General features: G+C 29.2%; 2 protein-coding genes across 5 annotated transcripts in view; one reads left to right on the top strand and one right to left on the bottom strand.

Annotated features, from left to right (window-relative positions):
- The window catches only part of LOC106682906 (ankyrin-3-like), a 52,494-nt gene extending 46,196 nt beyond the window's left edge, over positions 1-6,298 (top strand). For all 4 annotated transcript variants that reach the window (XM_014424028.3, XM_067049837.1, XM_067049836.1 and 1 more), the window contains exons 33-35: positions 1,643-1,750; positions 4,437-4,494; positions 5,382-6,298. In XM_014424028.3, coding sequence (XP_014279514.1) covers positions 1,643-1,750; positions 4,437-4,494; positions 5,382-5,400 — 185 coding nt within the window. In that variant the 3' untranslated portion in view covers positions 5,401-6,298. The remainder of the gene's footprint in view (positions 1-1,642; positions 1,751-4,436; positions 4,495-5,381) is intronic.
- Positions 6,299-7,493: 1,195 nt separating this feature from the next.
- Positions 7,494-13,686, bottom strand: Had1 (beta Hydroxy acid dehydrogenase 1). Its single transcript, XM_014424029.3, has 6 exons — positions 13,549-13,686; positions 13,182-13,369; positions 12,756-12,961; positions 9,602-9,759; positions 8,178-8,320; positions 7,494-7,788 (listed from the first exon to the last, which is right to left on the bottom strand). Exons 1-6 carry the CDS (start codon positions 13,575-13,577, stop codon positions 7,568-7,570), a joined length of 945 nt encoding a protein of 314 aa, XP_014279515.1. The 5' UTR covers positions 13,578-13,686; the 3' UTR covers positions 7,494-7,567.
- Between the last annotated feature and the right edge of the window lie 1,878 nt (positions 13,687-15,564).

The following is a 15,564-nucleotide window of genomic DNA, read 5'->3' as shown; positions in this document are numbered from 1 at the left end:
TTATTACAATATATATATTCTTTATTTATTTATATATATATATGTAAGGTATTGGAGAAACTAAGGTCTTTCATATTGGTTCCAAGTGCCTCTATTTCCTCCCTTACTTTCTCTTAACAACCAATCGATTCACTTCTACTCCACAATAAAAAACCTTGGAGTCACTTTCAACCAACACCTCTCTTGGAATAATCGTATTTCCTAGATCATAGTCAACCCCATAACTGTACTTAAATAATTTCTAAGATTCCATGTTTCCATTCTTCAGAATACCTGTCAGCTCCTATTATCCTTTCTTGTTTTCCCCTACCCTGATCTACGGAGGGCTACCTGCTTGTCTAGAGTTGAGACTGGATAGACTCCTGAAGTGTTTCAAAAGATTTATTTTTGGGTTTCCCAGGCACTCTCATGTCTCCCATTGATATATCAAGTTGAAGTGGTTCTATCCAACCTCCCAAAGGCAATACCTCCTTGGTGTTTTCCTATTCCAAGTCTTTAAAATTGAAAAACCTACCTACATCCTTGATCTCCTCACTCTTTGTTCATTCATCCATTCATTAAACACCAGATTTCAACTAATTGATTTATATGTGTCCTCCCTTACATGCAACCTCCTTGTAGAATTCTTTTCCATTATCCAATCCCCATCCATTCTTCCCTTTAAACAACATCTATTACTTCACTTAATAAATAACCAAAGCTCTGTAACAATGTATATAACATGTACATGTATATACTATGTATATAATATATATTGATTACCATTATGAATTGTAAATTAACCTAATGTTTTAATGTCATTTTAATCTGCATACTGAAACTTTCTAAATGTTTGCCAGACAATTAATCCTAATTTGTAATCATGTATTTATTCTTAGGGAACATTTGTCCCAGAATAAAATAATTTTTTCATTCATAAAGTTGTTAAAAAGATGACTTGTAGAATAATGATTTAGTAAACTAAAAAAATATTAATTTAAGGCAGTGAAATATATACACATTAATGTTAATATTGTTTCTACCACTTTTTAACTATATTGTCCTCTTTTTTTAAATTTCCTAATCGCCACCTAAGGTGAATAAGTTAGGAAAGTAATCGGGGCAAAGTACGCGGTCAGAAAATCATTTAAATTTAACCAATATTAGCAATGACTACTTCTTACTCATGTCTAGTTTTTCGAATAATTCAAAAACTGTGCATCTCTCAGTGCCATATTGAAAGATAGTAAAATTATCTACAAAGCTAAGCTTAAAAAATCAAAAACAATGGATTAATTTTTATAATTAATTTTATGGAGTGGTTTTAATTAATTTCAGAACTTTAGATAATTTTACTAGGCCTCGAGAAAATGATTGGGTACTAATCAGACTGGAGCTTGCTGAAGATGTTAATTCTTTTGCTACTCCAATGTTTGAAAGGACTTCAAGGTTTTGTCCGGTAAATTTCAGAATGAGTAGTCATTAAGCGTGTAAAATAATTGGCCCATTCTTTCAAATCAAAATCAAAATTGTGCTCTAGTTACGTAATATTTAATAAATTTACTAATTTATGAATTCACCATTGTATTGATTTATATTTTATCAATGGTCTCTTTCCCCTCTAAAACAGGTGGATTTCCTCTTAGCAATTTGTAATTTTCAGTTGTAGGGGGTGATAGTAGCGGAAGTGAAGACCGAAGGGCAAGAGGTAGTTCTAGTGGATCTGATGTAGCCCTTCATGAAGGAAATGACCTCTCTGATTCCGACCATGGTGAGAAACCCCAGTAGGTCTTTGTTTATTAAATAATCGTGAGAGGAAGACATTTCATATTTTATTATATGCAAAATCTTCAGTAAAATTATTTCTACTCCCTTTTATAATGCAAAGCTAATTTATTTTTAATTAGTCTGAATATAAATTTATGTTTTAAGTACAGTTGCGCTTAATGAAGCACATAAAAGTTTATGTGGATTTATCAAAAGTATAGAAGGCCTATTAATGATTAAAATCCTGTACACTTTGAATATTTTGACCCAGTTTACTTTTCCTTAGTATATATTAATAAATATTTTATAAATTATAGGTTGCTTAGTAAATGGAGGTTTATGTAAATGTTTTATGGTAGGATCTAATCAGCAAATAAGTAAGTGATTAACTCACTATGAGAGGGAAAGAATGCGGAGAACTATATCTGGTAAGCTTGGTGTCAAAACGGTGTAGTGTGGATGTAGGTCCAGTTAGGAACTTCACTAGGAAGAAAATTTTTGCTTCATAGTTGAGAGCTTAGGGAGCTGACAAGATGCCTTTTATTCAATTTAGATTTATTTTAGAAATTTTCTAATAGCAAATAGAAATGGAGAGTAAATAATGGAACGTTCATTTAGGAAAAATATTCTGTTCTCATCATCATGCCATATACTTAAGTTCTCTATATATATAATGACCTCTAATAATCTATATATTTAATGACCTCAAGGGATGTATACATTTAATGTAACTTAAAATCGAACATATCAGAGAAACAACTTTGTTCAATTACAGAAAAAATCAATTAACTATCAAATTATCATAGTGGTATGGAACAATGATTGTTTGATTGGTTCATTGAGCTAGGAGGGAGGGAGGAATGTGAAGAGTATCATTCACAATCCTATGTTGTTCTACTTTTTTTTCTTGCCAATATACTTTTATCCTACAAGATTATGCTACTCATGAGGCCGTTGCAGCTTACTTAAGGAGTTGCAAATTAGCAAACTCAAAACTGCAATGGTAGCGGTTCAATTCCGCGCTGGGGCAGTTGACATTTAATTCGTAGAGGCCCCACAGAATGAAAATTTTATCATACCACTATGGTTTGATGTTTGTTGAGGTTGGTTACTGCTAGGATAACCCCCTGTCCTGAGAAATGACCAGGTATGAATGAAAAAAGATTATGGTATGCATTGGTATAATTATTGATTATCGAAGTTATCCTTTAGTTAAAATATAACTGTAGTCAAAAAGTGGTAAAAAACAAAAAAAAAAAAACAGTTATGCTGTTTTTCTTTATCCGCATTGAAGACCTAGCTCACAATGCCAAGATAGTGCTAGAATTGTCCACAAGCATCACTTATTGATATTTTATGGGAAAAAAATTTTGTTAAACTGGGTTGTTAATATTTCTCCACAAATTTCTTAATGAGTTCACAACATTTCTGCCTGTCGAGCCATCCTCAGGTTCAACATCATGTTTCAGCATTCTTCAATCCAGTCAATCTCTCATTGGTCATTTGATTCATTAATGTAAATTAAAATAGTTAATGATAATTAAAATTAATCGAATGAGTTGGTGATAATTAAAATTAATTAAATTAGTTAATAATAAATTAATGAAATTAGTTGATAATAATTACAATTAGATAATGTTCACTGATTTTTAAAGCAATTAATTAAGTTAACAAATTAGTTGATGTTAATTGGGCGAGGTTGGTTTAACATATTAGCTGCCGACTATGAGATAGCTCGCTCATAATTAGCAATCTTGTATAAGACGCTCTCTACAAGTTATCTCCTTTTAAAAATATTAGATAACTCCTCCGCTTCGTAGACATGAATGGAAACTTGCTTGTAGGCAATCTAAATTTTAACTTAATTCATTTACCATATTTCACCTTAAATCAACTAATACTTGAATTAAATGACCTCTGAGTGGCTGACTGGATTGAAGAATACTGAAGCATGATTTTGCACCTGAGGATGATTTGTGAAGCCCAAACATGAACTCATTAATAAATTTGTGGTGAAGTATTCACAGCCCAGTTTAACTTAATTCATATACCTTAAATCAATTAGTAAATTAAAAATAAATGTTTTAATGATTCATAAATCATGGAGGAAAAAATTGTTTTAATAATCCATGATTCATTTAGGGAAAAAACGTTTTAATGATCCATCATTCATGGAGGAAAAGTATATGATTCTCTCATATGTTAATGACTCGTACTCGATGAAATCACTTTATGTTATTTGTATAGTTTACGTTATGTAATTACATGATACTCACTTTATGTAAATAATTAAATAGTTTTAGGTTAGCTTTAGAACTTGTCAGCTCTTGCTTTAGATACTTTTTCGAGTTTTGCTGGATTAATAAGTTTACAATTTAATCCAATGAAAAACCAAAAAAACATCAAAATAAAATTAATTTCTTATCCAGATTTCTCGAAACAGTAGTGTAGTTATAGAAACTAACAGTTATAGATTTATAAAGTAATTCTGTCTATGAAGATTTGTGGTATGATTTAAATATATTTGTTCAAACACATGAGAAGAAGACAATCATTAAAATTTTCTCATTTTAAGAGTAAAGTCAGTTTTTTATATAATATAGATTAATTATAATGTTTATACTTCTTTTTATTTATTTTTTTATCAGTAGTATTTTATTTATTTTGTTGTGTTTTTAAATTTGTTGCAGGCTCTGATTTTGTTCAGGAATCCTTACCAAAAATTGGTAGCCAAGTAGATATGCATAGGTTTGTCTGATTGATTTATTATTTTTTTAATTTTAATTTTGTTTATTTTTGTGTTAGTTGACAGATGTGATCCAACTTAATCATATCTTAACCACATCATGTATTTTTTTAAATAAAATTATTAATTTTTTGATTACATCATAACTATTGACTTGCTCATAGGATTGTTTATCTATTGCTCGTTCAATGGATAAACAAACCTTCAATGAATCCATTTCAGTCCTGAATTCGTATAAATTAACCATAAAATACATTATTATTAAACAAAAAAAAACTCAAGAGATATGATATATTGAAGTATAAACAAGTTAAAAGACAACAAATAATTAAAATAAACCATTTCACAATAATCACAACACAATCAACCAAGTTGAATATATAACGGGTTAGATAGGTTATAGGCAGTGTTTCTAATAATTGCTGACTGCACTGATGAATGCCCATCATCTACACATGTCCCAACAGGTAACTAATTATGGAATTACAAAATAATCCCCTTTGTAGTAGTATTTGATGCCTTTGTTGGAAAACCTCTCGAATAAAAATTAAAAAAAAAAAATTAAAATATTAAATGTATTGGTATACATGCAGGACATCAATCAAACCTTGGTACTTCCTTACTACTAGTACATTTTTTATAGTTTTTTCATTCTTGTTTAGTGGTATAAAGCTTCACTGGTCATCAACACCATTTATTTATGTTTATATTTATTCTATTATTTTTATTTACCTTTTTATTTTATTTTTGTCTATTTGATGTAATATTTGTGTTATTAAATGATTTCTGATAGTAGCATTATTTAAAGTTTTACCTAATTAAATGATACAAAAAATGATTCCCAAAGATGTTTTTTGAGTTATTAATATGCATTTTTTTTCTTTTCCAGAATGTTAACATCGCCTTAATTTCTCTTCTAGTGACAATCAGCGAGTTAAATAATTTGTATTCCTCAACTGTTTTCCTTCCAGATTTTATTGCTACTTGATTCAACTATTTGATAATAAGTAGTAACTTGTTGATAATTTTTCAAGTTTAATCAAAGTCTCTGTTATATTTTTGAAATAATATTTAATTATATACATATATAATAATATATATAGTCAATCTTTATATATTAAAGATATTTTTTTAGAAAGCTAAGGCTGGATAGATTAATATGATATATTGTGATTTTGCCTACTTAATTCAATTGATTATTCTGTCTTTATTCATTCCTTCAACTGTAAATTACAGTAAAATTTGACATTTTTTACTGGCCAACAATAGAATGTAATTAGAGCTATTTTTAAATTTTGAGTCGAAATTTATGAGTTGTATATTTCGCTGTTTAGATATTGTCATTATTATAAATAATATACATCATGTTAGAAGTATTTAGCTATAATAACTGTGTTACTAACAATTTTTTTAAAAGGAACATGCAATAGCTTTAAATGAAACATGTACGTGTTCCAAATTATTATAGAATTTGTATATTTGAAATGAAACTAATTATAAAAAATTGTGTATTATACAATGTAACTTTGTAATTGTTATTAAACATATCTATTACTCGTTGCTTTATTATGGGTGTATTGTCGAACCCATTAATTATTAAATTTCTAAATAATATTCTAGAAAGAGAATCAGTATTATAAAGAGTCGCCTCTATAATGTCGTAGCAATGTATATTTTACATTGTGCTTTAAGATAATAATAATAATGTTTTGAAAATATTTGAAATTTTTTAAAGAATTTTATTAAAAAAGACATGTTATGTGTAGGATATGGAAGGGCAAATAAATTCTTTTATTTATTGATCAATTGGCGTTTTTTTTATTATTTTATTTTTAATTTATTGACAATTACTTAATACCATGATATTATATTGTTGTGTTTATTGTGAATTGTTATCTCAACATTATTTTTTCCTTTCTATCCTTCGAATCAGCATTGACGTCAACTATGAATCACCTTCATTCTCGTCTGTTATTGATCATATGGAATTATTCTTTAAAGAAGTTGTCATTTCCTTTTTATTACACTTAAGGCACCTTTAATGTAGTTTAAACTGTCTTTAACAGCTAGTTCAGCATATTTAGTTTTAAAAAATAATATTCCTTTTCTGTTCTTTGTTGTTGAACCCTGTATCTTCACCTCAGGTATTGAATTTATTACACATAACTTTTATTTTAAGTTCACCATATTAATGATTGTGTTTGTAATGATAGTAGCCACCATGATTTCATATCTGAAAGCAATCCTCATGTATTGTTAGTTCACTAGCATTTATTCTATGAACTGAGGTTGGTACATATTAATTTAGTGCAGCAGTTACCAGCAGTTGATCCAGGATTAACTAAATTATAATTAGTTTATATATATTCAGGCACCTCCAGCAGCCTCCTCTTGAACAAATTATCTAAAATTGGGTATGTAGGGTTGTTTCCAAGGAAGAACACCATCATAAAAGTGGGAATGAATTACATTCAAAGTTTAATCCTGTCTAAAAAAAGAGTTGGTTTTTTTTTTTTTACCACCTCTAAATTGAGTTATTAGAGAGTTAAAAATTTGTATGTGAATAGAGTTGGTTTAGGGAAGCATCTTTCAGATTTTTTAATTTATATTTTTCCATCCCTGCCATTTTTTTTTTCATTGTTTTTAAATATTAATAAAACAATTGATTTACTTTTGTTTGTTTTCCAAATAGAAATGTAGGGAAAATGCAACCTTAGTGATGGAGCTCTGATACTCAACACTTTGTTATACGTCAACCGTAATTTTAAATCTACAATCATTGATGAATAAAAAAATTCATCATTCAGCTGTACCAAGCTTCTGGTCAAATTTTCAACCTTAATTTACAAAGAGCACATGTGATAGATAATGTTGCTCTCCTTCAACTACGATCCTGTTCCCTCTTTAATAAAAGGCCATCAATGAAATAATACTCAATATGTTATTGGTGTAGCATTCATGGGAGAGGGGAAAAAAATGGTATGAGAAATCTAGACAAAAATTTGAGTTGCCGATTTTTACTAACACATTGTTCAATAACATAGATTTTTTTTTATTATAATAGGTAAGAATACTTTATTTTTTATCCTCTGTCAGCTTCTTCTTCAGGACAGACAGATGTGTGAGACAATTGTCTCTCCAAGCTCGCCTTTGCTGTAGTTGGTCGATAGGAGTTTTGTCACAAAGCTGATCCGCTAGAGTCTTTACCAAAGGACCCTCAAACTTTGGTGCAGGCTTCATTGTTTGGCAAACTCCATACATGGAATTGCTGTATCTTTCAACATAGTTTTCCATTCCTAAAACAAGTTTTAAAATTTATATTAAACGTGCCATGATAACTTATTGTTCTATGTATCTTTCTAATGCAAGATTGACAATCAGCAGATTGCATGAATTTAATGTTTTAAACAAAAAATAACTCATGGGTCATGAAAAAGAACAGCTTTAGAGTTAAAAAAAAACATTTTAAATATCTGTTATTTGATTAGGAAACCAAGTGTTTAAGTATATCTTTTATAATACAAACATGATAAAGTTTAGATATATTGAGCTTTACATTTATTGGAAAAAAATATTGATATTCACATACATAATGTTGGTGAACAATAAATGAATTCTAAGATTTGGGATTGAGTTTAAACTGTTGTCAAACATTAGTTTGGTTAAATTTTAACAAATTACTTACCTTCGGCATTTAGATGGGCTGTTTCTAATGGACCTAAGAAAGCATATCTCATACCAAGTCCCTCTGACATCACCTTATCCACATCTTCCACACTAAGGATTCCATCGTTCACTAAGTGCCAGCATTCATTAAGTATTACATACCTAAAAAAAAGTTTTAGTTTTGTTATCTTGAATGTCTCTCTACAATTTTGGGCTTTGACACAAAGGGAAATCTATGTTTTTATAATTAGGAAAAACTTTCCAGCTATGGTCTTATATTCCTACTATTTCTAAAAGTAAAAAAAGGCTTATTTATTTGGTTCCTAAGCATTTGTGACATTGCTAACTTAAAACTATGCTTAATAACAGAGGTAAATATCTCAAACAGTATGCATTAGATCATATTTGTGTGAGTTTCTTTAAGAAAATAAACTTTATTGTGTTGAATGTTTTTAGTTTGCACTTATTAATTTCAATATTTTAGCTTGAAATGGGCTTTAAGTGGCAATTAAATCATAATGAAGTTTAATGTAAGTTATAAAGGTATAAATTTATCTTATTAGATATTTTAAATGACATTTTTATCAAGGGGTTAATATTAATGTAGCTTATTTTGAATAAGCTATGTTGAATGCCCCCTCCCTAGAAGTTGTATTCCCCTTCTTTCTGAAGATTAATCCTTTTGGTTTCGTTAGTAAACATATTTAACTATTATTATATTTAAAAAACATTTTTATGATGGAATTAATTACTAGTTATCACATAATGCAAAAATAGATAATTGATTTGTAATGGATAGAATTCCTAAGGTTGGTACACCTTAAGCTGTTAAGGTAAAAAATTTCATAGAACATTGTTATTAAATTATTTTTTAGACATTAATTATCCCAAGAAAATAATGTAAAACTTTATCTGCTATAGAAATGTGAGTACAATTTTAATATTAAATATTTGTTTTTTTAATTTACCTGCATGATATACTAATTTGTTAAAAATTTACAACATTGATGTATAGAATTGTGTAGGAACATTAAAATAAATCTAGCATGGATAATTTTTAAATTCAATAGATTTTTGAATATTATTCAGTTTCTCATTTTGCATATACTACCTTAATTCCAATATTTTATTACACATTTCATCTATTTTGAGTTAATTATGAAGTTTGATGGATTTATTAATTATTGATAGTTCTAAAAACAAAAAAGTGCTTTTATTAGTGAAATATTTAAGTTGATCGTTTATTAATTCTCTGCTGACATAGTTTCTATGACAGAACAAATTTATCGATGCTAGGATACAAATTTTTTTTTTGTTCAAACAGCTTCGTTTAGTAAGAAAAAAAACTTCTATACACACTTACCTACATACTGATTTTAAAATTTTTTAAATATCATATAATTTTATCTAAACATCACTATGTGATGAAATGAAGAGACTTACTGTATCCTGTTCAAAGCGAATCCTGGTAATTCTTTGGATAAAACAACTGGGCTTTGCCCTATCTTTTCCATAATCTCCTTTGTTTTGGTGACAACCCATTGTTCTGTCCAAGGGGCTGGTACAACTTCAACCAATGGTACATAATAAGGTGGGTTTACCTGTTGCATGATCGTTGTTAATTTTAATTAGTAAAAAAAATAACATCATTTATTAATTTCAAATATACCCACCCAATGGAGCATTAAAAAAAAAGAGTGACTGCATGCAGAGATCTATTATTAAGATCATATCCATGCTGATTTTTGTTTGAGAAACAGATGGGAAGTTATTTTTTAATTAAGAATTAATTTTTTTTTATATTGGAAGAAGATATTTGACTGTATAAAGAAGATTGCCGGAAAAAGTTCGGGTAGCGGTCAATAAAGGTATCAAAATAGTAAAAGAAAACTATTGTTAACCAACGTTTCGCCCCACTTTGTCAGATTGTAACAGAGATGTCAACTAACATGAGGATGAGGTGCCGACTTCTCATAGGGTGTTAATTGGTAGAATGTGCCAGGATTTATTGAGCTGGCAGGAGTCTCATGACTATAGTGCTTAGGAAAAATAAAACTGGGTATCATGTTGATACCAATGGGAGACAAAACTGGAAATGCAATAGTATGATGGAAATGCTTAAAACAAATTTATAAGGTTATTCCATAATCAATGTCAGGTTTAAAATAACTTATAAAATTTCTCTGAATGGTGGTATGGATCCTAGTCTCTCAACTGTCTTATCTGAGTTTCCTTGAACATGTCTACATTAGATTGTAAATGCGAACAATTCTAAGCATTCAATTCTTAGAGGGGAAAAAAGATGGACAGGGTTAAGTTCAATAAAAAAACATAAAGTTATTGCATCAAAAGCATGCTTGAGCATATGTAACATCCCTCAAGCTGCTGCTATGAACATTTGCCCCAACGTTTCATGAGTGCTCAGAAAGAGAAATTTGGCATTAGTAGCTCATAGTTGGTACATTGGACCAAAGGATGCATTCAACCATCAAGGAGTCCAAAGTTGGAAGGTATTCCTAGCATTATAAAGTTCGGCTTTATTCTGCTTTAATGTGAACATTTTGACATAATTATTATTAACGTATTAAAAATAAATTATATTTATATGATTGACCATATGTGAATTAGAAGGAGATACTAATCTGGGCTGCGGTCAAAGGGAACAACTAAATAATAATTCAACTACTTATTAATAGCCAACATTTTGACAAATTGGAGGCCTTCACCAGGGGTGAATTGACGAAGAGCGAAAGATTATGAGATGTTTAAATGGGCATTTCTGACCTTGAACAGCTATTGATAAAAATACTACACTCTCGTAAAGCCTTCGATAATATTTATTGATAACGTGTGAGAAATCTTTGTCAAATATTATTGATAAGTAAATGATTAATGTAAGACGATTGGCTTTAATTACTGATAAAAACTAGCTCTGATTGAAACAACAATAGTTTTTGAATATTTGATATTTTCGGTCAGCTAATAATGCGATCCAAACTATTTAGGTCAACTAAGTTAACTTGTATTGTGACACCTTATTAATATTGTTGACAATTATTATCTAAACTGTTAATCCTTTACCCATGTTGATCACGTGATTTGTTATAGTGGAATAAAGGGAAGTAATCAGGTTTTAAGCGTTGATGGCACAGTAATAAATCATTAATTTAAGGTTATTAGTTTTAAACTACCTGATTTATTTCAAAGAAAACCGACACATGAATTCATGACAAGTTGGTCAATATATCATTTAGGTAACTCATTCTAAGGCAACATAAGTCCCAGGATAATTAAATTAATATTTAATTTTATGGCAGTAATCAGCACACACTTATTTAAGGCTACTCAACAGAAGACGTTGGACAGTTGTTGGAATAATAAATTAATTTAAAAATTCGAGTTTTGACTTACAAAAAATTTTTTTTTCCTACCCTCCTTAAAAATTTAAATAGGTAAAATTATACATACATATAGAGAGGTATGGTATATGTACAACTGGAAATAAAGGAATTCCTTGTATTTTTTTTTTTATTTCTTACCTCCTAAAAATAAATAATAAACATATACAAAATGGATGGTAAGTATATATACCGGCAATTTTAGTCGTTTGGTATTGCCGATGGCATTTTAAGAATGGTTGCCGGGTCCGCTGAAGGCGGTTTGTCAGTGAAGGCACATGTTTGTCGAGAATGCTCACTAGGAATAGAGAGGAATTCCTTGGATTGCCTTTAGGCATTTTAAGGTTGGGTGAAGAGTCCAATTAAGGAAGTGGTAGTCGATGGCTTACGCCAGTGGATTATTGGAACGAGAGGGGTCGTTCCGCTGGTTTGATGGTGAAGAAGTCGACTTAAGACGTTAGAGTCCAAAGACCTTTCCTCGTTGAGGACATCGACCATGGGGACCGTGCCCTGCCACTCTTCCAGAGGGGCGACCTCTCGGAACAGAGGGCTGCTACAGGCCTTCAACCCATCAAAGAATTTGATATGTCGTCGGCCTATATACTCCGAAAGAAATACGAAAATTTCTTTCGTAAATTTTTATTTACTGTTGATTGGCCTTCAACCATTCGCCGGGTCTAGAGGTCTTTTATTTATAAATATTTGTTCTACTTATTTTTGATATTAATTAGTGTAATAGTTTTGTTTTCTTTAAAAAAAGTTTTATCTAGATAAATGTAAGGTTAGGAAATTTTTGGTAGAATTTTTTTAAATAGTAATATTAATAAAAAAAAGGAATGGGTAAAAAGAATCGAACGAAGAATCATTCAAAATAATCGATATAATAGAATGAGTGAATCGTAAAATCGGTTCAGTTAAAATGAATCGAGTTAACAGTTCCTTATTTGACAGTACTATCAAGCAAATGATAGTACAACAGCAAATATTAGTTTACACGAAGTTTGAGCCTGCAAGAGTTGTAACTATCACTGTGCCTATGAAGAATTGATTAAATTAGAAATTAACCGAGGAGGTTATCCTCACTGCTTTATGGGATGTTTCTCCACTAACACTACTGTATTTTGTTTTCACAAAATTAAGGCTAATATATATCTAAACTTATTATGAGAGAAATTAATTAATTTTTTTAAATTACTTACCGGGTGTGCTACAATCACATTTTTCCTATTGGTAAGGTTTTCTGTAAACGTTGAAGGAAGAAAGGTAGATGTTGAACTTGCTAAAATTGTTTTGGGCCCTGCTACTTTGTCCAGTTCACCAAAAACTTTTTGTTTCAGTGGCTTATTTTCAGGAACACATTCTTGTATGTAAATAGCATCTCCGAGATCCTTAAGGTCACTAGTACCTGAGTTGGGTTAAATAAATAATTCAGTTTTAAAAGTGAATTAGACATTTATACATTTTTAGCTAGTAACTAAAGCAGTATATAATTGTCGGAAATTGCAGCCGAATTTTTTGACTACTGTTCTTTGAAAACTTCTGAAGTTTAAAGAAACTTCTTTATTGGGTGATTTTGTATCTATTTTTCTATTACTAGCTTAGTTTTTTGAAGTTGCAAAACTAACCTTTAATCAACTTTATTTGTTGCTCCGCTGATACGGTACCCCTTAATAGATTTTTACTCTTTAATGTATGTATTTGTTGTTTAATATCTTCCTCGGCATTTTTAATCTGTTCTGGCAGAATGTCGTATATCATGACATTGTATCCTACACTTGCAAACAGCATTGCCCAGCTCCTTCCAATCAAACCACTGACAAAATAAACAAAGTATTAAAGTATATAAATATTTATTTATGTATATAAAGTGTATATATATACTTTTATCATTGTTAAGTTTAAGGTCATTTTGTTTTTATTTTGAATCCTCATCAGAATTTATTTATTAGTTATGTATATTATTATAAAATAGTTATTAATAGTGAGCATTACCTTCCTACAATACCGATCTTTTCAGACATTTTTTAAAGGCTTTACTAAAATTTTATAAAACTTTAACTGAGCTACTTAAAACAGGTTCCTACTTTCACTGGCTGATGAGGAATGAAGCATATTACTGTTTGCTGGAGTGCAAGGTTAACCAATATCAGTAATTGCTCCCCTTCTTATCTTAAGTGAATGTAAATTATATAATTATTTGCTTTATGTATTAATAAAAGTGTTTTTTACAAATTGAAATACAATTTTGGGAGTGAAACTGTCAGTTTATTTTTACCTCTTACATCTGTAACATTGTTAGAGGCATAATGAGAATTGATTTTCTTTTAATAACAAAAGAACTAAAAATATGAATAGTATAAGGCTAAAATTGGGCATGTTTTGTACAGAGACTATACTTTTTAGTATGAAAGGCTTAAGGTATGAAGAATTTTTGTTTGTGTAATTTGATAATTATAAAAGTTCTAATTGAAAAATAAAAATATTTCCTTCCCAAGTTGTTGAGTGGAAGAAGAAAAAAATTGATTGTTTCTATGAAACCGTTATAATAATTAATTACATTAAAAATATTTTTATTTATTTTATTTGTATTTTTTTCAATGACACCTGCTAGGGACCACATGACAATTTCAGTTCATCCTTCTTAGTTATCTCTTTCTTTCTTTCCAGTATTCCTTTATTAATTCCCTATGCCCCATCCTTATTAACTGAGACAACTTAAGCCCGGGTTTCCTTTCTATTCTTTAAATATTATTTTAAAGTTTTCTTTTTCTATAGTTATTCCTTCTCATATTTTATTTCTTTCGGATTTATTTTTGAACTCTTGGATCCAGCTTGTCGCCTTTTTCTTTTAAAAGAACCTGATTATCTGTTTTATGTCTATATTATCATCGTTGTTATATATTCTATTTTTTTAGATATTTTATAATCACTTCTTAATTTTGATTTATATACTATTTTTATTAGACCTAACATATTGTTTTCATTTGTTTGTTAAATTATAGAAAACCTTTTCTTAGGAATGTAATATGAATACAAATTAAAATGAAAATCTGTGCCGCTGCAATCCATAAACAATCAGGAGTTTAATATGTTTTAAGGAAATATCTTTTCTTGAACAACGGTTACACAAGGAGGTGATTTTTTCATGATCTCGCTCAAATGTAGATTCCCCAATTAAGAGTACCCACTCTATGAATCTGGGTGGACCTCAAAGGGCTTACTGAACCCACAGGGTTAACTCTTGACTAAAAAAACAGAATTAATAATTATCTACTACAGCTTGATTCGAACCCAGATCCTTGGAGAAAGTAACATAGTACCTTACCCACTGAGCCACCCCATTGGCCAATGAATTCAAATAGATAACCTTTTTATATTTTTTTAGTTTATAATCATGGAGTACAGAAGCAGTTAAAAGAAAAAAATTTCCATTAAAAAATGTATTCAGTTTTCTAAACTTTATACAATTACAAGTTGAAAGCAGTTTTTTGAATCATTAACTCAGGTTTGAGGAGCATCATTTTATGAGTTCATGATATTAAATGAAAATTGAGAAATCCCATGTTTTTATATTGTTTTGTCGTTTTCTCCTGTTATTTACTTATAAATTATTAATCAAAGTATCTTTAACAAAACTGAAAGCAAACAATTTAATGGTCTTTAAAAATGTATTTATGATTAAAATTAGTGGAAAAATAATTATCTAGTTATGACTGAGATATTCTACAGATAATTTATATTAATTAATTAAATTATAACCTTATATTGTTTTAAAATAATTTAAATGAATATTAGAGTATTTGTTTTACATACCAGTAAAGTGTTTATAATGTAGAGATACCATTGTATGCTTAACAATTATATTTCTGCCTTACATAGTTGTGCTATTTCTAACTATAACTGCTTAAATCTATTTTGTTATTTTATTTTTTGTATAAATTCTGTAATTAAATTAAATTAGACTAATATACTTAAGATCTTCAAATATATATAGTTCAATATTTTCTT

The sequence above is a fragment of the Halyomorpha halys genome, unplaced genomic scaffold (genome assembly GCF_000696795.3).
Source record: "Halyomorpha halys isolate HHAL.00 unplaced genomic scaffold, Hhal_1.1 Scaffold450.1, whole genome shotgun sequence".
In the NCBI taxonomy this organism is placed as follows: domain Eukaryota; kingdom Metazoa; phylum Arthropoda; class Insecta; order Hemiptera; family Pentatomidae; genus Halyomorpha; species Halyomorpha halys.
This window is presented reverse-complemented; position numbering and strand designations above follow the sequence as displayed.

Excerpts from the sequence above, each read along its gene's own strand:
- Had1 (XM_014424029.3), bottom strand. The coding sequence starts at position 13,577 with ATGTCTGAAAAGATCGGTATTGTAGGAAG. Across the intron at positions 12,962-13,181 it reads ACAAATAAAGTTGATTAAAG|GTACTAGTGACCTTAAGGAT; the intron begins GTTAGTTTTGCA and ends AACCCAACTCAG. Across the intron at positions 9,760-12,755 it reads ATGTGATTGTAGCACACCCG|GTAAACCCACCTTATTATGT; the intron begins GTAAGTAATTTA and ends ATCATGCAACAG.